The following is a 27,441-nucleotide window of genomic DNA, read 5'->3' on the forward strand; positions in this document are numbered from 1 at the left end:
GTACTAGACATAAATGCAAAGGGTCATGAATCGGATGTCGTTATCCAAACAATGTATCCAGATACAGATCACATGTTAATGCGAGGTGGAAATGGGGCTCTCGTCTGTAAATTCATTTCAGCACACTGTATTAGCAACATTTCTTTTGGTACTAACAGCTTTAGATGTGTGGAGGTATTGGGAGACCATCTCTCGTTTGATCAAAATGTCTTTCTCTCTTAGAGGCTGCTGCTTCTGCTCATTCAGGTTCATATCCACCTGGAGAATGACATGAGGGGGGGAGAGAAAAAGAAAAAAAAACAAGTAGTGTTAAGGAATAAACAAAGCGTTTTGAGACAAAGAGACAGCATGATACAAATTCTGTAGACTCCAGCAATTAATAAAGAGAAAATACATTCTAAAATACAACAAATATTGATATATTTAAAGAACTACATTTAGTTAATCAACTAATCCCTCCTAAATTGGAAGCGAGGAAGATATAACACCAATTGAAATGCTAGTAGATGCTCACAGATGGTTTTCATGTACTGAGATACTGAGCTGATTCATTGGACTGAAACAATATTCCTTAAAAAAAACTTCCAATATTGAATTCCAAACATTGCAGATTGCATTTCTCAAGAGATTTGTCCTTTGCGCTGTAGGGTAGTAGTCCTGCACATTTCTTACCTAAGCATACCCATTCGAAGTATACAAAGAATTTTTTCCATGATGTTAAATTATACAATCAAAATCCAATGTAAATTGCAAATATTGAAGTAATTCTACACATAATGTCTTTAATCATTGAGTGGTTTATTATTTTTGAGTGGATGCCATGTACGTTCAGGAGAGATAATGAATAGGTCATTGCCCAAATGCTTCGTCTTTCATTCACTCAACATAAAGACATGCTTTCTCACCAGCATCTGTTCGAAGAGTTCCAGGACGTATTCATCAGAATACTCAGTCATCATGGCCCCCTGAAGACCTAATTCATAGCTGGCGGCTGAAGAGTGGCGCTGACCTGGCGTATGACCAGGCTTCTCCTTGTCCTTTTTCGCCCTCATGCTTGTGAAACGCTCCAACTGGATTTGCAGGCAACACGACACAGGTTAGAGGAAAGAGTTTGGACAGAAAAGCTGCAAAGCATAGCCATCACTGTAAGGCCACAAAATGAGGTAGCAATCCCCAATCAACTCACAGTCTGAAGATGGGCCTACTGTCTTAATGCCCATGATAAATAATATAACAATAATGAAATACTCATAGGTTATTTCTCTCTTAGTTTTGGAATATTATATTTTCTACAACAGTAGGAACCTTTCAACAATGTGAGAAGATGATTAGGGATTCGAGGCTTCAAACGTTTCTACCAATAAACATTGCCACACAAAGTCAACATGCAGTTAAAACTTGGAGTGCAGAACATAAGACTTAAATTTAACACAAAAAAATGGGAGAATATTCTTCCCTCTTTGTGTGTAAAATGCCAATACTTACACTGAGTGTTTATATCATTTATTGTCAAATGAAAAACACTGAAGAACATCAGGGTACATGTAATGTTGGCACATATTGACATAGTGACTTCCTTAAATTATGATTAATGAATAATAATCTGTCAATAGGTATTATTTTAGCATCCTCTTGTCACTGAAGGCACATGAAGGTATCACTAGTTTACATGCCAAGCATTTCATGTTGTCAGTGTGCATCTTCAAAGCATGCACATTCAATGTGAGCACGGCACAAGACAAAACACAGATACTTAACAAAACGTGTGTTATGGTGGGTTAGGTTTTTGTGACAGACAGTGACATGACATTAAATGGATAATGGTGAGCTGGTTTTTATCAAAGACCACAGTCACAGATGGATGAGTCAAGCACAAGGGTGACAGTGGCAAGCAATAACAAACCTACCTCGTCAGGAATCAGCCGTTTGAATGTCTATATAGGATGAACAGATGAAAAGGAGAAAATTGGCACGGAAGGGTAAGAAAAACCAAACAGACAGCAGGACAGATTTACAGCAGGACAGAGGGAAACATGCTGTAAAACAAATCACTGTTTTCAAGTTGTTGTAATTCAAGTCAAATCATTCATACACATCTATAAAGAACTAATACATCTAAATCTAAGTAAAGAAACTCTAAGTTAAGGTATGCAAGACATCTAGAAGGCAGTTATTACAGGTGTGATCTATTAGTAACAAGTAAACAGTCATCAGTGGTCAAAAGAGGGACAGAAAAGTATCAATATATTATTAGAGGGGAAAGAGGCACCATTATATCTGATAAACACTTGTATGTATTGGCCACTAGGTGTCAGGCTACACATGATAATGTCCTCACAGGATACCCATTGTCAGTAGTATCACTCTCTAATTGAACATATGCCCTGGCATGGTCCATGAAGTGCATATAATATCAAAATGTTGATTTGATGATTCATATCACAAAGGAGAGGGGACAAAAATTCACTCAAAGTGAATTTTATCACTTAAGTAGGGCAATATCAACATTTTGTTCTTGATTGAAAATTTTCCTAATGTTCAAATTTTAGTCTGGCAAGCTGTTTCCCATGTATTTGACAAAGGACTGCAAAAGGTACAATGAACCTCCAAGTGGTATACCATGCCAACAAGGACACAGGAAGGATTACTCTGGAAAAAACACCCACTGCTCTGACATCAAATAGGATGTAACCTTAAAGGTTAACAAGGTCAAACACAGATCAAGTTCTTCTTTAAGTCTTCTCATTTAAGGACATATAAACACAGACTAAATGCAGTGGTATTCCCAGATATTTCACTTCTCATTACTAGATAAAGCCCAGGTAGGGAGGTGCACAAGCCTCTCTAGGTTTGGCGCAGCTTGTATATAAAATCTACACTTTATATTTCACAAGCCTTGTGGTATTCAGCAATCTGTTTTGGTACATAAACACTTCTACGGCTTTCTTTCCATTAGCTGTCTTTTTGAATTTGTCACAAAAATAGGTTCTTCCTATATTGCTGCTTTTTCATCTCATGTATCAGGTACTGTGTTATGAACAGCTGCAGTTTGATTTGATTCTTCAATATCTTTTGAATAAAATTTGAATGAAGAAAAAGTAATGGTTGAAACAATACAAATAGTAGCTGTAGGTTTTTAAAATGTAGTAAATTAAGACAATTTGCTTTTGTAAAACCAGATCAAAAGCATTGTGCCAAATTAATCCACACATAGCCTATATTAGTTCATGCTGTATTGTGACCAACATTGTGATAGATTTTCAACAGTTAAAGTGACACCATCTGCCCAGCAATATACTTAGTGACTTTGGTATCTACCTTCCATATCTTCCATTCTGTGTTTTTTAATTCTAGTGAAAGCTGCATTTATTTACGGCTGTGATTGTGAACCTGACATTTCTCTTGCTCATTGTTTCTCAGCCCTAAATTAAAATGGCTGGTTGCTGGTTTTGCACTTTAATGTCCCATATAATCTATGTATCTTGATATGCTGGAGAGCAAAATAACAGAAAAATCTATCCCAACGCATATTGTTACAATCCCTTTGTCTCTTGTTGACTGTGCTGGTGTGAATGCACATGTACTACTACTACTGGCTACTAGGTGTCAGGCTACATCCACCAATGTCACCCTACGAAACCCAATGTCAACAGAAGAACAGCTTACAACAATGTTCACACGTGCCATAAAAAGTTCCATAGGGAACACAAAACATCAAAAAGTCTAATTACTAGTATATCTCTGACTCACATCAGAATCCTAGAGGATCACATCAAGAAAAATACCAAGCAGGAGCTCAGACTGTCTGACAGGACACTGTTAAGACTCAGTTTTATGGCAACTGAAATGTTAAATGCATGAAAAACTCAAACAATTATAGTGCAAAGATAAGTCATTTTAAAGACGCTGACAAGAACATGACACTGCTTCTTCAATAACTTATAAATATAAAGTTATAAAATACCAAAGAGGGACAATCTATAGTTAGATGTGTATAGAGAGCCGAAACGAAACCAGAATTTTCTGGGTCTAATTCAGGAGTAAGTAAGTAATTATTATATATAATATAACTATATACAGTGTTTCCCCTATAATTGTACAGGTCTGATGGGCCACCAGACCAATGAGAACCCCCACCAGGCCAAAAATATCTTTTTTACTGCCAAAAACAATGCCAAATATCCATTCATTTGAAAATCAATAATCATATGTGTTTGGGAGCCTCTGTACGGCACTGTTCCAGAAGTGGGAGAAGTGACAGGGGCAGCTTATTTTTATGCAATAAATGCAGCTCATTAAGTCATCCTCTCCTTGTGATCACTTTGTTTTAAGTCTTTAATATACTGAGCAAACAAAAATTTGAATGCAAATAGAAATTGCAGACCGCCTGCTGCGCCACCTGACCGAAGCCGACTGTGCGAATATGCCATCCTGTGCACCTCGTCTCTTTAGGGTTTTTTTGGTGCGTACCACCAGGCCTGAAAAAAATTCTAGGGGAAACACTGATATAACTGTTTTGGTTAAACATCGTTGTTTGTATTTTTGTTTTTAGTTGTCTTTAACGAACACCATTTCCCTCGAGCCCTAGACCATCAGGTTAAATTTCACGGCTCTACAGAAGAGGTGAGTCCATGGGTAAGTCAAGGGGCCATAATGAGTTAAGACATGTCTGCAATAACAACAAGACAAAGAATGGTGTGGCAGTTTTTTTCAACACCTGTAATTACACTGAAAAAGTGGGAAAAATAACTTTATAAGACAGTGTTGGTGATTACTATGAATAGTGATGCAACCACGATACAATGACAAAAGTGTCCACACTGCTCAATTTTCATGAGCTGTAGTTTTTTGTATGTTCACAAAGTAATTGTTCTCTAATTGTTCTGCACTTTGTTAAAATCACCAAGGTTTCTAAAAGTAAGTGCTGCAGTTGATGCCAAATTGTCTGTATTGAGCGTAAACCCCAGGTGCACACATTGTCCATTCAGAAAGACAGATGAATGAAGTGGTCAAAGAGATTTACATAAGCTAGTTGAACAGTTGCTAGCCCAGACGTGACATCAGGGCTTCAACTATCTACTGGTGGCAGATACTCAATACTGTAGTATCAAAAAGAAAACATTGGTTATCAAGCTTTCTCTAGGATTTGCCTTACAACTGATGCACACACTGTCAATGTGTTGCTCTTTAGGACCTGAGAGTTTGCCAGTCAGCAGGCTTTCGTTCCAATAATTGTGCTTTTTTTTTCCTTTTCTTTTTTCCCCCCAATCAATCAAAAGGCCTGCTGCTTTCAAATAGAATTTAATTAGGATTTAAACCAAAACCCACATGTAGGATGTAAGCAACTGGCCCTGCAAAATAAACACCTACTGAAAGACGTTTGGAAATATTTTTAGAAATCTTTATTGTAAAAATTTTATAACAACCTTGGTGAAGTTATTAATACTTTCTATGCCCTTGTCAAGGAATATCTGTACAACTACAGTGATGGTGGGATGTCCCTTTAGTACAATTGGACATTGTTCTGTAGCAGGAGAATAAGAGGTAGAGAGGAGGAGAGGAAGAAGAAAGAGAAAGAGAAATAAGGCCCTTTGATCATGGGGAGAGCAGTTACGATGAGGATGCTTCCGCTTACACAGCTGACTTTAAAGAACAGACCCTAAACCCATGTGCACAAGGGCAGAAAAAAAACACACACACACACACAAATGTAGTGGTGCCCACAAAACGGAAACACACAGCTGACAAGCACAGTGGATTCTGGGTAATCGCACGAGAAGCTGGATACAAGTTTCTCAGTATGAAAGTGATAGAGTTAGACGGGACAGGAAGAGACAAAAACCATTCTTGAATTTCACAAACGGTTAAGTTCTGTTTTTCGATCCACGAGTACAGTTAAGAAGTATGCACTCATAGACAAACTCAAGTACAGTGTTAGAGCCACGATTGTCAACTGGGCCTATAAGTACTGTCTCTCTGTCTGAATAGAACCATAAAAGTAATTCAGAAACAACTGTAGAACTACTCTGCGTACCAAGTACTCTGTTAAGTGAATGCGATGCCAGATAATGATCCAAGTATTAGTTATGTATATGGTTGGGCGATATGGCTGAATTCAATACCACAATATTAATACGAAATTTTAAAAATAAAAAAAAAAGTATATCACAATATGGCAATGAATGCAAAATTTAGTATGAAATACTCTAATTATTCAGTGCAATGAACAGAAGTCTTCCATTACAACAGACATTACAACAGACAAAACTGAAAAAACAAAAGCTCCATTGACTTATTGTTAGATGTTACTCATGGTATCTGAATGGCCAAATATTCAGGCAGAATAGACCATTTAGTTACCATTACATTATGCAGTCTGCCATTGGCCTTGTTATTGGCTGTTTTATGTCTCTGGATGCACTCATTCAACTGTTTCTCTCCTGATACAGATTTCTACTGATATCTGCTGATACACAGTACAGGTCAAATAACAGTACTTTATTTTCCAAAATTTCATATCTGTATACCTCACTGCATGTAACTTTGGAGAATCATTTTTTCTTATAAGTGAACATGAGGCAAAGGATTGCTGAGGCAATAAAAAGCCACAAACCCAGCGTATTGGATAGCTGCATCTCTATTTCTGTCAAAGGGGATTTCCTTCGCTGAGATTTTAGACATGTTCCTAGGGAGATATTTAGTAAACACAGTGACTATGCTGCTGTAAACATTGCTGTTCTTACTCCAGAAACAATATTTTGTTATATAAATAAATTATAATCATTTTCAAAATTCGTTAATTTATTTATTTTTGCACAGTGATAAAAAAGTACCCATAAGTGTATCGATAAGAGTAGCAGTATTGATATAATCCTAATGATACCAACCCTAAATGAATGGTCACAACAGAAAATTAATCAACGTTACTTTGATAATGAATCAAATCCATTCCAATTCCAATCCAGCTTCTCACATTTGACAATTAGACAATTAGTTTTTGATTATGTTTTGTTTGTTTTTTGACTGTTTACTGTATCATAAACCAAATACGTTTCAGGACTGTTCTAGCATATTTGACGACATCTCCTTAGACTGTGACGGGCATTTATCACTATTTTGTGATTCTATAGACCAAACAATCAAATCAAAATTTCAGAAAAGTGAAAACATTAATCAATGATGAGAGCTCCCCTTCACTACAGCTCAGAAGGCTTTTCTCTAATTCTGACCAATCACTAAACTCTCAAAACTCCTTAATTATGATTCAGAAGGCTACCCAAGCACAGACTGTCAGCTAAATGAGCTGATTCATCTAATCAGCCCATTGTGGCTGATTAGATGAAGTGGTGCATATGACAGGCCCCCTCTTACTACAGTCTGGGTGAACATCAAGCCACTAACACCCCACCAAGGTAAACCACTTTTACAAAGTGCCCATGTTTTAATATGGACATGTACCAAAGAACAAGACAAAGGGGGATATTTACTGTGGATTTGCTGCCCTTTTTATTGGCGCTAAACAGCCAAACTGTGTCTGTACATTTTTACGAAAGGACCATACTGAGGTTTTGCACCTGTGAAATGGAAGAAAAGCAGCATTGCTGAAAATAGCATGTTTGGTCTCATGCAATATGTATTTCAAGGGATTCCTCTTTAGAGCACAAAATATGCGAGGAGGAAATGGAAATTCATACAAATAGCCATGGCAAATGATTTGTCACTGCAGACTGACCACTGGGGCAGAGGAAACTGCGTTTGAAATTTAATGTCTGGGGAGAGCAGGTGTAAAATCTGTGGAGCTGTTTTATCAGACACACACAAAGGATGAGAGAGACCAGCCAGGTTGGAACAGTGAGTGAGAAAGAAGATGATGGACAGTTCGGCAACAAGAGCAGCAATGCAAGTACAGTCTGTTATTTTTCACACAAAAACCTTTACCTTTCTGTTTCTTTTTTCCCTGACTTAATGGCTCACAGCAGGTCCAGTCCAGTGGACATGACTGAGGCAGCCAGTAACGGCCTACTTATAAGGAGGGTGTAATATTTTCTGTAATAAAAACGTTACTTTTAGTCAAAAAGTAACATTGATAATAGCTGGCAACATTAGCTATCTTCAGCCACAATAGTAGCATAAACTGTAACATGAATAGTTGCACTATATGAGAACTCCAGATGGCTAGCTGGCTCTGGCTATCGCCTAGTGACTTTATCCATGAGGACAGACTGAAAAAGTCACTGTAAACTGATCCGAGGGCTCGATTTGTGTTTGTTGATGAAGTGTTACCTGTTTACAAGAGGTGTAGCAACAAGAACTGACTGAAAAATGTGCAGATTCTACTTTCATTCAGTCTATCTGACAGGTAGCTAATGCTAGCTAGCCAGCTGTCTGCTGTCAAGAAACACAAATAGCAGGAGATGTTTTAATTTGGGCTCAACTGAAGAAAATAAAGTAAGAAATGTAATGCGTACAAGTCTCTAGAAAGGTGTACTCAAAAATTGAAACTGCAAATGGAATTTTACAGTTGCAAGTTAGGGGATAGTTACAAAAGTAAGAAATAAAGATTGGTGCACTGATTGCTGTTTCACAATTTTCTATGAAGGACAAACTCCCTGCAGTGCCTCTATGCAAAGCTCTTTACAATGCACCCACAAACACATACTCATAAGTGTTACAAAGGGAGCATAATTACACAGCCATGAAGGCAGCAGCAAAAATAAAGGAAGATAGGGAATGGGCTCTGTCTCTCTGTCTGTATCCAAGACCACAAAGCTGAAGAGAACACAAATCAGCAGATGCATCTGCAGGGTCCAAAGTTAACACCTGCAAAGCACCAAATACAATAAATCTTGGAAGGCTATCCACCACGCTGGTGGGCAAATGTTTGTACTAAAATAGTTGTATAATAAAAGAACAAACTATCTTGCATTCTTAGTTTTTGTTAGCCGTACAGAATGGCAAAATGAAAATCTGGATCAGCAGATGTTGCTCATTTTGGCATTATGAATTTTTTTTTTTTTTTTAAAATACCAAAAATTTGTTCTGGCCTCCTCTTTAAGTTGTATTCAACATAATACCTTATTGAAAGGTAGAGTCAGTCATTCAAGAGAAAGATTGTTGATATTGGAACAAACACCCAAACAAAAACACCCCTCCCTTCATGCTCCTTCAGAAACTCAGCCGATTTAAACAGCTATCTGCTTAGATTATGTTTCACTATATATAACAGAAACAGATTCGGAGCGTAAAAAAATCGCAGGGGGTCTCTGTGAGGCTGTCTCGGATTCATTGTGGATTGATACATTTAATAAAATGGAAGTGTATCTCTTCCGTGAGAAAACACTTTCTGTGTGAATTGGACACACCTCTCTCTCTAGTTCACCAGCCCTCCCCAACCATTCAACGGGTGCTAGAGACAGTTGACCGTCATGTCTTCACAGAGACAGCTGCTCTGATGACTTCCCCCTTACTTGTGCACAACCACAAATGCCCCCTGTTGCTGATTGGCTGGTCGATTAGTTGGTCGATATGCTCTCGTCCAACCAAATTCTCATTGGTCGAATAATTGCCGTGTTACTTTCATAAGGAGAAAAGTGCTACATCAGTAGCCTTCCAGGATTAATCCATTATTTCCTGCGGCGGGAGGGACAGACTAACAAATTCCCTGAAAACTGGGGTGCATTCAAAACACCCCCATTATTTTCACAACTTTGAACTCGCCCAAACTAATGTGTGACTGTGGAGTTCACTGTGCACTCTGTCCCGTTACATACAACCCCCCGCAACTAATCAATTAGTTGAAGATTATGTACGACTTCAGTTGACTACAGCCCTAGTGACTTGCTCTGAGCCACTTTGTTTATTGCTCATTTACAGAGGATTTTTATTCAGCTCACACACACAAAACAGACTGCTAGCGGACTATGAGGAGATATTCGCTAAATTTGACAAAAAATGTATTGAACAATCTTTCTCCAGAATCACTGACCCTACCTTTATGTCAATGTAATGAAACCAATGTAAATTTGACACAAAAAGGCAATTTATTAATTTGGAAGATAAAAAAAATCAAAAAGTTCATTTTTGACATTGTGCATCTGGCTTGTGACAGCGATATAATAAGCCAATCACATACTGTCGCTGATGTGTGCATGGCTGCACTTAACTGTGATTACATATTTTATTACAGTTCCTCAGTGTGAGAGACATTATGTAAATCAGAACAAGAATTAAAACTAAGTAAACACACACTGGCAAAAAGCAGAGTGAGGACAAGCAAACGAGTGAAGCATCCACATTTCTGTCAGATGATCATTCAAAACTGAGACACACTAGGTTGATGGCAGGGCTGCACAATATGGAAAATCAGATTTTTCTGACAGATATTGTAAATGTGACAAGGATGTGACCCGCCTTACCATTTGCCTTAGGGTTACATTTATAAATTAAGTAAACATCTTTCCATCATTATTGTATCATGTCAATCGTATATCCTGTATTATCTTCCATCTAGGGCTGATCCAAATACTGCTGTTTCCAAACAGCTTTTTAAATATTTATTATCACAAAATGAAACTATTCAGTTTACATATTACTGAAAAATGCAAGAAAAGTTTGTTTTAGTTCTAAATATATCCAGCAGACAACAGCTTTCTATGAATCATATAGGCCTATACAGCAATGGCATGAACAAGAGATCTGCCATGATGCCGATCAATAATACAGTTGGGGGGCATTCACATTTTTTTTGAACAAACTCGGATTAAAGCCACTGGATGGTACACTATCAGCGAAGTAATGAAGCACTGACAGAATGACTTAGCAATCAACAGTGTTAAAATGAATCAAGTGAATGAATAATTAATTTTTGTTTTGTCAACATGATTCACTTATCAGTAATTGCCAGGCAAGAATTTGTGTCAAGCCCGGTCTATTAGTGCAACAGATTTGGATGATTTTGACTGTGTCTCAAACTTGCCAGTAGGTTCACTTGTTCCTAATTATGTACCCTCAAACATAAACATTCATTGTCCAGTAATGAAAGAAATGACTTGTCCTAGCCAGGGATCAGCCATTGACCTTTGTGGTGTATTGTGTCACTCTTTCTATTCACACACTTGTGATATATGTAGGCTCTCACCATACGTAAAACCTTTTGTCCTGCATATTAATTGTCTAGAGCATGGTCTTTAGACTGCATGGGCTATTTATAGAAATAGAGAGAAAACAGAGAGAGAGAGAGTAAAGTTACTGCACTCATATTTATGTTCTGTTATTTGTAATGAGCAAAATATGGTATTAGGGTTGTAATAGTTCTGGATATTAATACTATGTGGATAGGCCTGGGAAAGAGAGATGGGTGGGGAAGGGGAATATCTGTGAGTGAGAAGGGTGTGTTGGTGCAGTGTGAAGTTTGTACAGTGTGTGTGTGTGTCTCATCTTGACCACGCCAAGTTATTGCTTACAGTGTTTCCATGGCTACTTGCTAAGTGTACTGATATAACAGAAGGGGAAGCAGCGTTTGTACAGGCACACCCAGACACAACTGAAAAGTTTTCTATTCATACAGCCTAAGCAGGAAATTACCAACAACCCTGACGTAACACAAAAAGATGTCTGATTAACAGTGTCCCAAGTTAAAACTCTCCCTCACATTCTTTAGAGCTAACTTTGCCCTAAGCTGAAAAGCCTTGTTTTACTGACATCTTCAAGCTCAAAAGGTTATGAGATCCTGAAAAGTTATATCACAACTGCTCATTTGAGCCAAGAGAACAGTGTATGGTAATGAAGTCACTGTTTCGGAGGAACCCTGCATGTTGGCACATGCTAGGTTACGTTGAACTCCTAATGATCAAACCAAACTGGGACAAAAAGAAACACAAACACAGGCAAAAAGAGCAAGAGAGAGCAAAAGAAAGAGGCAAAAATAAACAGTCCAAAAACAGTAAACAAATTATTTTTATCAAGGCTGAGGACAGACTCTCACAGATCAGAGTCTCCACTCACTTCCCCATGTCAAATTGTACTCTTTCCAATTCTTTCACATCAGATCTCTAAGCTGTACTTTTTATTGTAACTATACACCTCATTGACCAACTGACTCAAGGTGCATTTGAGTACACTGACTGACTGTGTGAGAGACATTACGATTCTATGCTCGTCCAAGTGGGGCATGTTTGCTGCATGACTGCTCCTCGTCCTTGCTTTACTGTCATTAATGGAGAAACAAAAGCCAACCACCCCCATTTAAAACAAGGGAGGCCACTGTTGCCTTGTCTGTCCCTTTGTACGCTTCCCTATCATCTTCTGATTCTGACAGAACAAATCTTAATATTCAAACATCAATAAAATGTCAAATGAATAACATTCAGTTAATTAATGCAAGTCCCAAACTGGCTGTTGTGCCCTTAGTGAAAATTTCTTTTTATAACAGCTGATTGACCTAAATACATCACGTCTTGGTTCCACAAACTAATTCTCTGCTATTTAGACAGCTGTCCTCCTACAAGTACATTATACCCTTTTTCCACTAGCTCTATATAGCATGCTGTAGCCATGGCATGGTGTTGAATGACCTAATTGTATGCATTCCCACTGTGTCCTATAAAAAGGATTTCAAGGGCCTTGGAAATGGTTATAATTTATTAATTAATTGATGTTTAATACATTCAGTAATTAAAAGCACTAATAAAGAGATCAAATTGTGAAGCAACCTGCAAGCAAGCGATGTGGGCAAACCTCAAACCTCCAAAACATCAAACCAGTTATGCAAAACTTTTCACAATATCAAGTGTGTACTTATGAAAATCCATTTGCATTTTACACACACACACACATCACTGGCTCACATCACAGCATGGCACAAATATTTCAAATGTGGAAATTAATCTTAATCAAACTTTATCAATTATTAGTTAAAACCACAATGTGACAAAAAAAGTCAATTTTATAGCATATTTCAAATTATTCTGGTGGCTTTTTTTTTTTTTTTTTTTTTAATTGAAGTTAAGTATTTGGAAAGGCTCATTCAATACCCATCATGTGAATGGAAGCATTGAGTTGTGTAAAATGGCCAAAATTATTTTTGCACAAATATTTATTAAATAACACATAAAAAACTGTCCAATGAAGTATCATCATCACAGACTGTATAGGTAGTAGCTGCTGCGGTAGTGGGCTAATCACACATCACATTAAATTGAATAACGCTTGCGGTGATTGGCTGCAAGCAAAACCATACAAATAGTTTTTTTTTTCTAGATCTGAGTACAAAGTATGTGTGTCAGCTATAAGATAAATAACCTAACCTTCCACACCCCAAACATGCTGCCCCCCTTCCCTTCCCTCAACCGGCCACAAACCAACACATTTCTAGAAAACACACCGTGTGTGTGGCAATGCACACAGTGAGAGCAAGTTTTGCTTAAACACTACGAGCTGTCCAACTGCATTGTATGCAAGTGATCTTTCTGTCATGTAGCCAGACTCCAACCTGAAAAACTACTTCCAAAACACATCAACACATCACTGAGAGTTCTCCAGCATATCTCACTTGAGACACTGTAACAGACATTTACATAGTGTATGATTCCATATGGAGCATCACAAAATATGTTTTAAGAGGCCTAAAAAAATAAAATATATATTGGGTTGCATTCCCCTGCCTATCACCCATTTTGTTATTAAACAGACTGTTCTTAATTAGTTGTTCCCTTAACAACCAGTACCATGACAACAGACAGGATGTGGAGTCATTTTCCGTGCACTGCATGGCAACAGGTTCTGAACCTGTCAACTAGGGCTGCAACTAACTCATTATTTTCTAAAAAGTGTAATATCTTACTTGACTGACTAGATGGTTCTTGCAGCAGTGATAGCTGCAGTCTTGTACCTTATGTGGTTTTTTTTAATCAAAGAGCAAAATTTTTGGTTGGTTGACTAAAAGATCTCGAAATCTTCCCTAAGTTTTGTACTGATGGGTTTTTATGCCAATGCAAGCCTTGGAAGTGATTCATCTACTGGTCACAAAATGTTGTATATGAAGAAAATTAACAGAAATTTTACTTCCATCACAGTATATATTGTGATATACAGATATAATTGTCCAATAATATAATAAATCCTGATAACTTTTAGGTAATAGCACTCACCCTGGAGTGAGTGCTTGTGGGAGGGCAAAACCAAGGAGACAGGCAAACAAATAAATAAACACACAAACACACGCACAAACATAACAACACGCAAAGATGAAAACGTCACACACCAACAACGACACAAAGCTGTGAGTAGAAAACAATGGGGAGAGGGCACATTAAACAACACAAGACTAAGACTAAGTCTATAATTTGGAGAGGAGTGGGATTTGATGAAGGGTTTCACAGAAGCAGTAGGGGATATTTAAAGGAAGTGGATCTGAGTCACCAACACTAATAGAACACAATTCAATTCTGCCCTCAGTAAGTGAGAGAGGGAAAATAGGGGGAGGGTCTATGTTTATATGGGTCACACAACAACGAAAAAAACAAAACAAAAGAAGCACTAAAATGTTACAGTCAACTCCCAACTCTCACCTTCATCTCCATGCAATATCAACATTTGTTTTACTAGCAGCTCCCTAAAGCTTTGTCAATACTTACAGCTTGCTTGGATGAATGCAACAACCACAAACTGGCCTTTACACAGAGCCACCCATCATCACCAACAACAAAGAAACTTGAAATAGGCCGTGTTATCTGTGGCATTCACAAGTGGCATCAAGCCAGGAGTCAACACTGCCAAATCTCAGATATCATTTACTAAATAACTCTGCATTTCATATTCACAAATCATATTCCATTGGCCATTTTTTTTGATTCATAGACAATCATGACAGTCAAAAGCACTTTGCAGGCATTGTCTTACCATAACTGCAACACCAGAGTGCAACATGTATACATCTCCTGAAATATCAACACAAGATGCAAAAAGTTTAAGATATCAGGATTACACTGGGTGCCTTATTCTTTAGGTCTCCTTTTAATTTGTGGTACTTGGGGCCAGTTTTATGTTCCCTGCCAGTACAATTTCTGCTTTGCACTAATAAAGTTTTCCACTGGTTCACTGCCAGTGCTGTCACCTAGCCCAATGCTGCAACGCCTCGAAACAGACTTCACCTTTGCAGGCTGATTTGTTTCATGACTGCACATTTCATAACCTCAGTCTACTTCGCCCTTCTAACAGTCATTTCAGTACAGATAAAAAGAAACTCTGGTGGTAGAATGTAAGGCCTTCAGAGTCATTTGAATAACGACTAATGCCAAAAGCGGTAGACGTGATGAAACTGCCACAAGACGCAATTAAACTCCTCCACTCACCAACACTGTCTAAACAAAAGCAGAGTCAAGCATCCACCAGCACAGTATGTAGCCACATCCCTCACACACACACACAAGTTTAGACACTGTATACAAACCTCAAACTTGTACCTCCAATTTGCTCTATCTCACCTACCTCACCCTTAGATACTCAGTCCACTGTAACAGACACACACACACATACATACATACACACACCTTCACTTCTTCACTATCTGCTCAAGCAGAAGTTAAAACCCCTTAATCCCATGCTGATGAGAATGACTAATTAAGGTTAATACAAGCCAATATTCAAATAACAACCAGGGATGTGGACTGTCGAACAAAGACTGGGTAAAAAAAGGGGGGTCAAAACAAAATAACTACCTAGACTTACATTACAGTGGCTCATTTCCATTTTCCATATGCTTTCCACAGCATTAATTCCATCGACTTTGTCTGTACAGTGTTTTCATAGACACTCTGAGCAAATATACAAACAGGACACTTAAAGATTCAAAATGGACACCAAGAGTAACCAAATGTTATTCTCATTCATTGGTGTTTTCTACTCTTATTTTGAATTTCCAATAGCTTTGTTGTCAGTATATTCTCAAGAATATCATCATCAGTGCAGGTGACAGATTCACATAACAATGGTGTCTCAGCCTCCATCCACCTTTGGAAATTAACGGGGGGTAAGGGCAAAAATGCCCCAAGAAATCTCATAATGCCCCTAAAAACTGTGATTAAGAGGCAAAAATTGTCCCCAAGATTTCGAAAAAAATAATTTTATATATCTAGTTCAGGCCAATATCCTAATCCTACATTAAGCCATCATTTTATTTTCATTCAATTAATTTAATTTATATTTCAGTGTCAAACACACATTCACACAAACAGTGCTGTTGTTCACACTATGCTGCTGTTACGATACCTGGCAGATGACAGGCAATCCTGCACCTGCAGTGAAGTTGGCTGCTGCGATGGACCGGTACCTCATTAAAAAAGCTCCTACTGTTACCAGAGAAAGCATCCCAAATCCTGGGCTGTCACCAACACCACCCCCAGCAAATAAGACAGCAAAGAAAGTTGCCACTTCTACAATTGGAAAATGTAAAATAGACTGGCTTGTTGTTGAAGAGGTGTATAAGTCAACTCTCCTCTACTGTAAGGCGTGCAGGGTTCACCCACTCAAACACAGCCTTGGACAGCTAGAAGCTAATCACGACTTTGTTAAAGGAAGCAAACAGGTTAAAGAGCATTCAGCTCATAGTCATCAAACAAGCAAGCATCATCGATTTGCTTATAGTAAGTAACATTAGCACTAATGCTAGAGACTTTAAAATGTGTTTGGTCTGGCGCGTTAGCTAACATTAGTGTTAGCGAGTTGGCTTGATAACATTTATGTGACAGCTTACATGTGGGTCTTGCTGACTGGTGGGGTGATTAGTACCATTGACTTACGTTGCTGAGCTCAATGCACTAAGTGAAGTAAGCTTTTTAGTCCCAAATCTAGAATGTATTTTTTCAGTCTACTAACCAATGACGCAGTGCTGGATAGTTGAGTCTATGATGTTATTTCATCCATGCTCAAAACATCAGCAGAGATACCTTTGGGGATGAAATAAAACATGCTAAAGAGTTCAACTGAAGTTATTTCCAGAACTACATCAATAAATAAGGAATATTACACTCGTACCTGTAGCTACTAGTCTGTAATTCTGTTAAACACCTGAGGCTGTGGCATGCAACACATTAGACTCACAATGATGAAATCATTGAAGTCAAACTGGTTTTGACTTGTAGGAGACCTGAATATGACATTATCCCCCCAACCAGAACTTTTCTAATTAGATTGAGCCCATTAAATATTGAGATGATCTCCTGATTATCATCTTATACTGTCATCTAATGGATTATACTGAAGGTTCTTCCTAAATAAAATCCTAGTTGTTGAAAGGGAAGAGGCTTGCACTGTTTTGCTTTTCATGTGCTTATTATTGTAGTTAGAAAATGTAGACAATTATTACAAATGAGACGGTGTTTACTGAGGTGGTTGTGGTTACAAAAGGTGGTGATTACTGTGTGCATTTTAATCTGGGCTCATTTCACATTAAAAACAGAAACTTTATGCACTAATTACTATTTTTTAAAAGTGCCCCAAAATGTTGTAAATGCCCCAGTTTTTTTAGACAGTGAGGACAAAAGTTGTCCCCCAAAAATGTTTTACATTTCCTACACTTCCCCCATCCATACCTGTTACTGAATGCTGATCCATGGAAAATCCTGTATTCTGTCAAAATGACAGTGATATTTGGCCAAGTTAATCTATCCAAGCCAATTCTGGCAGTAGACCAGTCAGTCATGAAGTGTTATGGATGAATGTGCACTAAAATATTAAAATGTGTTCATGAAAAAAACTGTACAAAGCAGCAAAGCTCTGTTAAAAAGAGAAACTGAAACATCACTAAAATATATTTGAGATTTATCCATATTAAATAGTAGACGATATTGCCTGTTGTCTAACACAGCCCCATGTTCGCTCCACTTGTTTGTGACTGTGCATGGGTACTAAAGCCTTTGTGATTATTATTTGACGTAATGATAGATTTCAGGATATGCTTAGTTTCCTATACTCCTCGCCAAGACACGGCAGGGTGCGCATGTGTGTCAAGCAGCTAAATTGCTTCCACATCCTTGACTGTCTTAACGTCTTGCTCCGCTCAGAGTAATAGGCATAGACCTCAATCCTCCACACACTTGTGAGAGTGGCAGGTAGGCCCGTGCTGTTTACAGTCATGGTGTTGAGATACACAGAGCAGTCTGAGATTAGCTGTAATCTGTCAGGGGGGAACTGGGGAGAGTCACAAAGGAGGGCTGAGCTATAATCCTAACTAAACCCCCCCACAGACAACATAGGTAACAAACAGTCAAAAGCATTCTTATCGATGAGGATCAGTCTAAAGGTCTGTCTACCCAGCTGACTGCTTGCAACAGAACTGTTGTTACAAAGACAGAGTGCAAGTAATCATACGCACCACTATTCACATGTGGTAAAGGTGAGACAGTGATCAATGTAACTGCATGTCTTTTTAAGGTTTTAATGTGTAAAAATGGGCCACCTGATCCAAACAAATACAGGGCAGCATTTCTCACACACACACACACACACACACACACACACCTTGCCACATGCCATTACACCACTACTATCACTCACTGAATATAGTGTAAAGCTTACTGTTTACAGTGAATCTGTGCTATGGCATTGTCAAGATATCAAAATGCTACTGAGACATTAAAGCCAGCAGTAAATTACAAACGAGCTGCACAGATCAGAAAGCCGTTGCACCACAGAGATAAGTTACAACATGACTCTAAATAACAACTAAATAGTTACACACATGACCTTAGGCTAGGTGTAGCCTAAATCATAAAATGTCACAGAACTCACTAAAGGTAAAACACTTTTTCCACCACACAGCATCATTTTTTCATTAATTGCATGCCATTTTACGACACAGTAATCCAGTAGAGACCTAATTTATTGATATGATATTTCAATATCAATCAAGATCACTATAATGTACTATGATGCCAAATTTTCGCATAGCTTGCATGAGCCAGTGCAGTTCGTCGGATGAGCTGACATGACCAGCTGATGTCTCCCCAGTCAGAATCTGCAGCAGCAGCCGGCTGCTCCGACAACGTCAGCGCAACTTTCCAAAGAGGCATTATTTGGATGAACTGACCAAATATTGGGAGCCGACATGTTTACTTTCTCGCCTCAAAAAATATTAAAACTTAATAAAGTGACATATTAACAGTCCTACAGCAAAAATTTCAACAGCATTCAGCCTGACTTCGCCATTAGTACCAGAGCTCAGGGCAGCACTACATCTTCTTCCTCCCACGTTGGACTGAAGGCAGACTGGACACTACAGTGACTCACTATCGCCTCTGTACGACAGAGGGCCAGACGGGGCCGGGCCTAGCTGGTTAGCATGAGAACTTCAATAGATATCTCTGCAACACAATACATGTAGGTCTTTGACATAACATCAAATCTGTTATTTCTTCACATTCTGTTGACAATTTTAGTTAATTTGGGAATGTTTTAAACTAAAATTCTGACCAATTCTTATACATTGTACCTTTAAAAACATTATCAGATGTAACATCATCACACATCTACTTATAGGGAAATATCTAGCTTGACCTCTATAGTTCTTGTAGAAATTGCAACATTGGTGACTGTCTCACGGGAATGAACACAATACCATTTGATATTGTGGAAAAAGTGAAAAAAACTGAAACAATTAGTCAAACAAATTAATCTGTAACTATTTTGATAATCAATTGTTTCAGTCATTATTCATTATCAAGAAGTCACAAGTTCCAGCTGAGGAAAGCTGATTTTCTTTGTCAAATCTAATAATAAACTTTTGATGGACGTTTTTTAGAATTATTTCAGTGACCTAAATAATCATTAGTGTAAGCCCGAGTTTAGAGTGAGTCAGACTCAGGAATAAGCTCACAAATCTAAAAAAAAAAAAAAAAAAAAAAAAAGGGGGGTCACATGGGTCTCACCTCACAGATGACCACCGCCATGGTTTCTGTTTAATTTGACAGGGTTTTGGGTTAGCCACCTGAGGTTTCTGATTTCCACTACCCCCATTACATTGGAGGTTAATGGAATTTAATTTATGGTGCTTCAAGTATTGAAAAATTACATTTGAAAAACCAACAACAGAAACAATATCGTGATTACTCAGTATAATACAGTTAGTCTGTGTTCGCCCTCTCTAGTCTCTGGAATGTTTCAAACCTGTCCATTAGGCTCTAATGATAAAACCCTGCTCTATGCTTTAACATTATGCAGGCCTCCAAATTCCTGAGAGAGGGTGTATTTGTGTATAAACATATTTACTATCCCACTGGTGCCTCCTAGTACAATGGATTGAAAGGAGGGAAGGAGGGAGATAAGGGGTAAGCAATAATGGGGAAGAATAAGGAAGCATCCTGTTCGCTATTTTTGCACAACTTCCTGTCACAGCCCTCAGAATTTGAGAAATAATATAACAGGGTGAAAACACTGACATATCTGTATGAGTGTGCATGCATTCACACACACGCAACTACAAAAAGCAAGAAGGAGAAGTAAGATTTAACAGCTGACAAAATGAGCATGTGAGAAATAAAGATTCACTCAGGAATACAGAGTAGTTTGAAGTTTATAGTTTTATATATTTTCCCTAAATAATATACAAACATTGTTGAAAAGTAGAGCTACAAATTTGAGTCTGTCATGAATTTACATTTACAGAAATGCAGAAAGGTGACAGTTCATTTTGAGTAAGACATGAGAGTGAGCAAAACAAGTGAAACAACACTGTCTGGCCTAGCCTGCTGACAGACTTCACACCTCGCGAAGGCCTTCGACAAACATTTGGGCGGGTAAAATTGACTGCTGGTAAATATTCAATAGCTCCGAGCAACATATGCAAACAGGCATTTGTTGAAAGTGCTTCTCAGAGGAAGAGGAAATAAGCATGACAAAGAATGAAATGCAGAGAAGCAGAATGCTGTGTTTCCTCTACAGCCTGTCTGCATCACACTATACAACACATACACGGCAGCATCTACGCAAACACAGACCGGAAGACATGACTTTGTGCACAAAAGACACATAAGGAATACAAGAATAGTCAGCTGCACCATGTGACAAGGACAAGGGAGAGCTGTGACACTGCATTTTTCTTCAGAGTATTAATAAGCTGATGACTGACATAACTCTAACCCCCTCTTCAACACTCACACTGATCATCCTGCCACTGTCCAATATCAAGCCCTGTCACTATAAGATTTGCAGCATTTGCACAGCAGCCTAAATATAACATGTCTGATCGGTTAGCTTACTACGTGACAGTATGTTAGTAGGAAAAAACGGCACTGTGTAAGCATGCAGAATGCTTACACAGTGGTTTGGACAGGCAGTCAGTACTACTGCCTACAGAAGAAAGTACTATAGTTAATAAGAGTGGGCAAAATGTGTAAAGTCTTCCATCACAGTATGTAATTTTACCCTATTATATGTCCACATACAGCACCAGTCAAACGTTTAAACACACTTTCTCATTCAAGGGAATGGGAAGGTCTGTCCAAATGTTTGACTGGTACTGTATATATTGTAATATAATGCATTTTCTGGAATTTCCTTTAAAAAAGGTTTTTAGATAAAATAAGGACATGGGAATATTTGGTAGAATTAAATACCTGACATTGTCTATATGTATAGGGAGGGGTTCTGGGTCTCAGCAATATTCTAATTCACAGTTGCCATAAAATATTAGCTCCGTTGTGCGAGTCTAATGTAAGAAATGGGGGAGAAAATTCACAATTTTCATAAAAATGGATTCCAACATTCAGCAAAGCTAATAAAATGCTCCAGCAGTCTGACTAGGGTTGGGTATCAATATGATTTTAGCAATACTGGTACTGCTTATTGTATCGATACTTAGCATTACTATTGTCAATACTCTTACTTAATTTAATGGGATTCAAATTTATAACTAGGTGCACAAGTGCTCAATGTACCCTTTATGTGTTTTAATCTGAACTCTGGAGTCACTCGCTAACTCTGGCCAGGGGGACTGGACTGACTAGAGGGAAAGCTGTTTTGCTCAGAAAATTCAAAACACTGCAAATACATGACATATTGTTCTATTAGTTTTCCAGCTTTTTCTCCGTTGCACACAACTGTTCATAGCATTAGTTGTGAGGGTGGGGGGGGGGGGGGGGGGGTGTCGCTTTGTTACAATTATCCCCTTCTTCAGAGAATTTTAACCTGCCCATTGTAACTACAGTCCAGGTAATGTAAACACAACAGCAACGTGGTCTTGCAACACTCATGAGTGCATCATCATTTGCAGACGGCTTGACATGGGGAAAAGTTAATTTTAACAGTAGGCAAACAAAAAAGCTGAACATTAAACGAATGAATGAATAACCTTCAAATACCGACGGCAGTGCTGAATGCTGCTGGAGCTATCAGTAATACAGTTCTGACCAACCAGAAACCAGTATCAATTTAAGACTGGTTCTCAACACCCATCCCTAAGTGTTATGTCATTTAAAGTTGTATTTTATTACAGTTTTCCCAGAAATTCCCTGTTGGTGTTAACAGAGGTGGAGAGATAATTACTGGTAGTATGAAAACCTTTTTTGCCTGAAGCAACATGCTAGGACAACCGCTATTATATGTTCCCACTGACTACCCATCCATGAGACGGCTCATCAGGTACTTGAAACTACTTAACAACCAGCCATATGAGGGTGAGATTCCACTCTGAGTATGGTATTTCAGTGTAGTGACTCTGCATTCCTCTGTGTGCCTGCCTCAACAAATTGGTCACCGGCACATTTATTACACAACTCACATCCAGTCAGAACAGGCTTCAGAGCAAACCAAACACAGCCCTCGGCTGAGCCAACAGCTGCTCCTTTCCGATCTGTAGAGTACAGTAAGGACTGACCAAACAGAGACCACTATGCACGTTAATCATTATGCCCACCCATGGAGGATTATTCCAACAAGTGTCTTAATCCCATCTAATTATGGTGTCTGAGCAGGACATTAGTCTAACTAGAGGATGAACGACAGGCATCTAAAAAGAAAGTCTCTTCACATTAACCTATCATACATCTCATTAAGTTAACAATTTACAGGTTAAATACACATTGAATCACAAAAGGCAGAACTGCTCATTGTGGGTTGAAATTTTCACTCATGTTGCACTTCTGGCCACATCTCAATGATGTCTCAACAGGAGTTTTATTTTTGTCAACTTATAAGCAACACCTGCTATTAAATCACAGACTGGATGTGACCACAGGTGCCAACATCCGTGGAAGTTTCGACCACACGGGGCCATGCTGCAGAAGTTTTCTGCACAGATTTACCCTTTAACTGCTGCTACAAAAACAAGAGTAGCTGTTTTTAGAATCAACTCAGTAATTTAAGCTTTCCATACCCATCACATCACCTATAACTTGTTATTATTGCTGACTGCACCCCCACTCATGTGCATTTTCTGCTTTCTTTAATCTCCTTATCTGCATTTCTCTTTGCTGGCTTCTTTCCTACTCTCTCTTTTGCTTTCTGTCACACACTCTCTCTCACTCTCTCTCTCACTGCCTTCCTCAGTCCGCGCTCATTGATGGTTCACTTGTTTTTCCCTTGCTCAGCCTTGCTCTCTAAAATACTCCTGTTCACTCTGAGCCAAGAGGCCCCTGCCACTAGCAGTCCATTAACCACTCCAGTTTCACGCTGGTACTCAGTCATCCCATTCTCCGCCTCACAGTATGCTCTTCTTCCCCTGAGATGTAGAGAACAGGAAACTGTGTCTATGTACCTAAGTGTGTGTGTTGGGGGAACAACACAGACATGCGTAAATAGAAAAAGGGCAACTACTCTACTTGATTCACATTATTCAAGTCAGAATGCGTCGTGACTGGCTTAAATCATGGTGTTATCTTAAATTAAGCGTTCGCTGAGGTGGTTCCCCCAGGAAGTCGGTGCACTACTGCACATGCAGCGCAAGGTTTTATGCTTGAAGGAAGGTGCACTTATCATCGCCATTAATCAGATCTTCAATGATAAACACCAACATGTTCATCTGTGTTCAACACTTATCCCAACACAAATCAGCAGACTCAGAGGAAAACAACTGCCCCATAATTGAATAGGCTATTTTGGTTGCTTTTGTAAACAGTGCTTGAGTGTATTGTGGCTTCCCTTCAACATGAATGTACTACTTTTGTTTAAGGGTGGGACAAATAATCAATATAGGCATATATCACGATGTATTCTGTATCAAGACCATAGAGCTGGGAATCTCTGGGTGCCTCAGAAAAAATCAAAACTTAAATTCAATGTGCTCCAACTCGGTTGCAAAGTAACTCCCACTGCATCTATTTTTTATTTCCATACATTTTCTTATTGTATGTCCACATTCACAATATAAAAATCATTAAAGTCATAAAAATTATTATCGATTAAGACAACAGAAGCAATCAGACTGGTGGGTTAAGACTGCATGCATGAGCAAGTCAGCACATTTTCCAACTGTGAATATTCAACAACAGAGAAAATATGTACCACTAAGACACTTGCTCAAGGGCTGCCTGTTCAGCATCAACTACAGCAGGTTGGTCTTGTTCAAATTCCTGGAAAAAGTGTAGTGTGTCTGCGTGTTAGTTTTATTGCTTGAAGTTATGAGTCACATACTGTGTGATGATAATTAGCATTTTTTTTAAATGATCAGAATTGCCTAGTCTCTCCACTTAGAGTGCAATTTTATGTTATTGCAAGCCATCCACTGACACAGTTTTCAGTCTCTGAAAAGAAAGTTTTATAATTCCAGCTAACAATCCAACCCATGGTAATATCAAATTCATTGAAGTGACAATATGAAATGCCAATAACGAGTGAATAACCAATAAAGCTCTGACAGAAATGCAGGGATGTCCCAGGGGCCCCAAAACAACATGCTCAAGTTCAGTCTCCTTGATAGCTACTATTCCTTATCAGTGCCAGAAAAAGTCAACTTCTACTTGAGGATATTCAAAAAAAACTGTTCCACCTAAAAAAAAATTGATAACCTGCCAAACTCAACAAGATGTCCCAGCCAGAATCTGTGATCTACAAATTCACCTTGTATCCCAAACAACTGTCCAAGGCAGTGATCCCTGGCTAATCCACACTGAGCCTGGCTGCTGGGTTGAGCCAACCTGTTTATGTCAACAGCACTCGTAGATGCTGATCTTTTGTGTCTCTACGGGCCTGAAGAACCCTGCATCAGAGAGAAAAGCTGAAAATTACCCGATTTTGGCTTCAAACAAAATACTTGGATCATGCTCAGCTACAGGGGTACCTGAAACCACAGTGAATCATGTTAAGCATTCTTGTGAGACATAACTACAGGTTACATACACCAAACACCAGCTAGTGTGGGAACTGATACAGTAAAACAAAAACAACACAGCCCAGTACAGCATTTTATTGTGGGATAGAGCTGCAATAAACATGATGGGGCAGAATGTAATTATAAATAAATTGTAATTAAATTATTATTAAAGAACATAAATAAAACATATTTGTCTTAATCCCTAAACCCAGTTGAAGTCAGTCAGTGGCATTATTCCATCAACATACTGTATAAAAAGAATTAATCCATCCAATCATAGATTCATCCAAAAACTGTGCCAGTGTCTAGAAAAAGTGACAATGACTAACGCTGGATAACCCACCCACACTGCTTCATTCAGTCGTAGACGACACAATGGAGAGGCATTTATACATGGATGATTCTGGCTTGGAATACCAAATACCAAGCTGACTGAAGACACCACACACACGTCACTAAGTCATTCATATCGCATCAAGTTATGATCACTAGCGTGTCTGAGGAGAGGCCAGAGAGGAAAGTGATGAAGTCATAGATAAAGTGAAGCTGTGTCACTGACACTCTACACTGTAGATCAAGTACACCACACATGATCGTACACCCTTTAGCCTCCGTCTGAACTCTGACAGTGGCATAGCTAATGTGTGTGTGTGTGTGTGTTGCATAATAAAAATTCTGCCAGGACGGGTTGACGTTTCAGAGTTAGCGTGTGTTGAAGTCAAGGATACACCTCAGTCTAAAAAGGTGGGCACCCTAGCCTAACACACACAGACATGCACTCACACTATCAGGCAGACTCACACTCAAACACAGACAGGCAGAGTTATCTCAGGACATTGCACAATTGGTTTCTGTCTATGACTCATGTTTACTTATGCCACTACCAAATCTTGTGCTTGTGTGCACATTAACAACACTGAAGCATTACCCCATTCATCACGAGAAGTTCTTTATTTTCACCTATTTCTCCATCTCGTCTTTAAAAATAAAAATCGTTTTCAAAGGCTAAAAAGAGTGTATACATTTCAAGTACAGTAAGGACAGCTTTTAACTACTCAAAAAGTATTACACATGCTAGTATTGACTAACCGTTTGTACCAGTGCACTAGTTCTTCTAAATCAACACCACACCACTAACAAAAACAAATTCAGGCTTCCATCCCTACTGCTTGGCAAACTTGCTGTTGGGCTCAAGCCCAGGTGGCACTATTTACATGAAAAAGTTCTCAACAAAAAGCCTGAACAAACCATTCTGTATGTGACGTATGAAACTGTTAATTGCTGCCAGCAGGATATAAAGCATCTTGTGGTTTAAACAAGGGGGCTTCTGAGTGAGACCCATAAAGAGTCTGAAAACGCTCTTAAAGTTAAAATTGAATGTGTGTGTGTGCGCGTGTGTGTGTGGTGGAATTATTAACACGGAGACCAGATGTGTCTTCTGTAGTATCCTCTATGGTTACCTTTTCTCAGTGTGTACAATATCAGTTTTCACCTGTTGTTAGACATGGCCGAGGGGTAAAGTTACGCGACAGTATGCCTTGCCTGGTGACAAGCATCACTACTGGTGATTGGTGGCTACTTCTCTGCTCTCATCTAGAAACCACACTGAATGACACATGCTGACACAGCCATTTAGACACCTCATCATATCATCATAATTAAGTCCGCTCGAGAAAATTCAAACACTGCCACACCTAAATAAGAATAACACAATCATGACTTGGTTTAAGTGGTAAGTGTTAAATTGTCTTTATAGCTTTTCAAATGGTGTTTAAAATTTTTTAAAAAGAATAAGATCTCTGAGTCATGTGTTAAAGTGTTGCAATTTGTCAGGACTGAACAACTGAAGGTTTATTGCACAGTACAAGTCATCAGTGTTGGAGAGACACCTACTTCCTTTTATGTTGACACTTCCCTTGACCTGAATCAAGAATGCTACAGGGTAACAGCTCTTCTGACAGCTGGTGACCAGCTTTAAAGGGTGAAAGGAATTATAGGTATGCTGTCTACTTGCTTTGTAGCTTCACTTGAAAGATGAGAAGAAAATGTAACTATCAGTGAAGTTTGGTGCAACATTTTATGAGGCCACTGTAAGTTTGCCAAACAGATCTCGACAATGCAGAAAGTTGAACCAGCTGGAT

The 27,441-nt window shown here is 38.7% G+C and overlaps 1 protein-coding gene across 2 annotated transcripts in view; it reads right to left on the reverse strand.

Moving 5' to 3' along the window:
- The window catches only part of LOC137189428 (protein diaphanous homolog 1), a 47,142-nt gene that overhangs the window by 18,696 nt on the left and 1,005 nt on the right, over nucleotides 1-27,441 (reverse strand). The window contains exons 2-4 of one of the 2 annotated variants that reach the window (XM_067599286.1): nucleotides 1,908-1,934; nucleotides 906-1,070; nucleotides 157-258 (exon numbers count right to left, since the gene is read on the reverse strand). In XM_067599286.1, coding sequence (XP_067455387.1) covers nucleotides 157-258; nucleotides 906-1,070; nucleotides 1,908-1,934 — 294 coding nt within the window. The remainder of the gene's footprint in view (nucleotides 1-156; nucleotides 259-905; nucleotides 1,071-1,907; nucleotides 1,935-27,441) is intronic. The other variant, XM_067599287.1, reaches the window with a different exon arrangement.

This window comes from Thunnus thynnus, chromosome 9, assembly GCF_963924715.1.
Source record: "Thunnus thynnus chromosome 9, fThuThy2.1, whole genome shotgun sequence".
Taxonomy (NCBI): domain Eukaryota; kingdom Metazoa; phylum Chordata; class Actinopteri; order Scombriformes; family Scombridae; genus Thunnus; species Thunnus thynnus.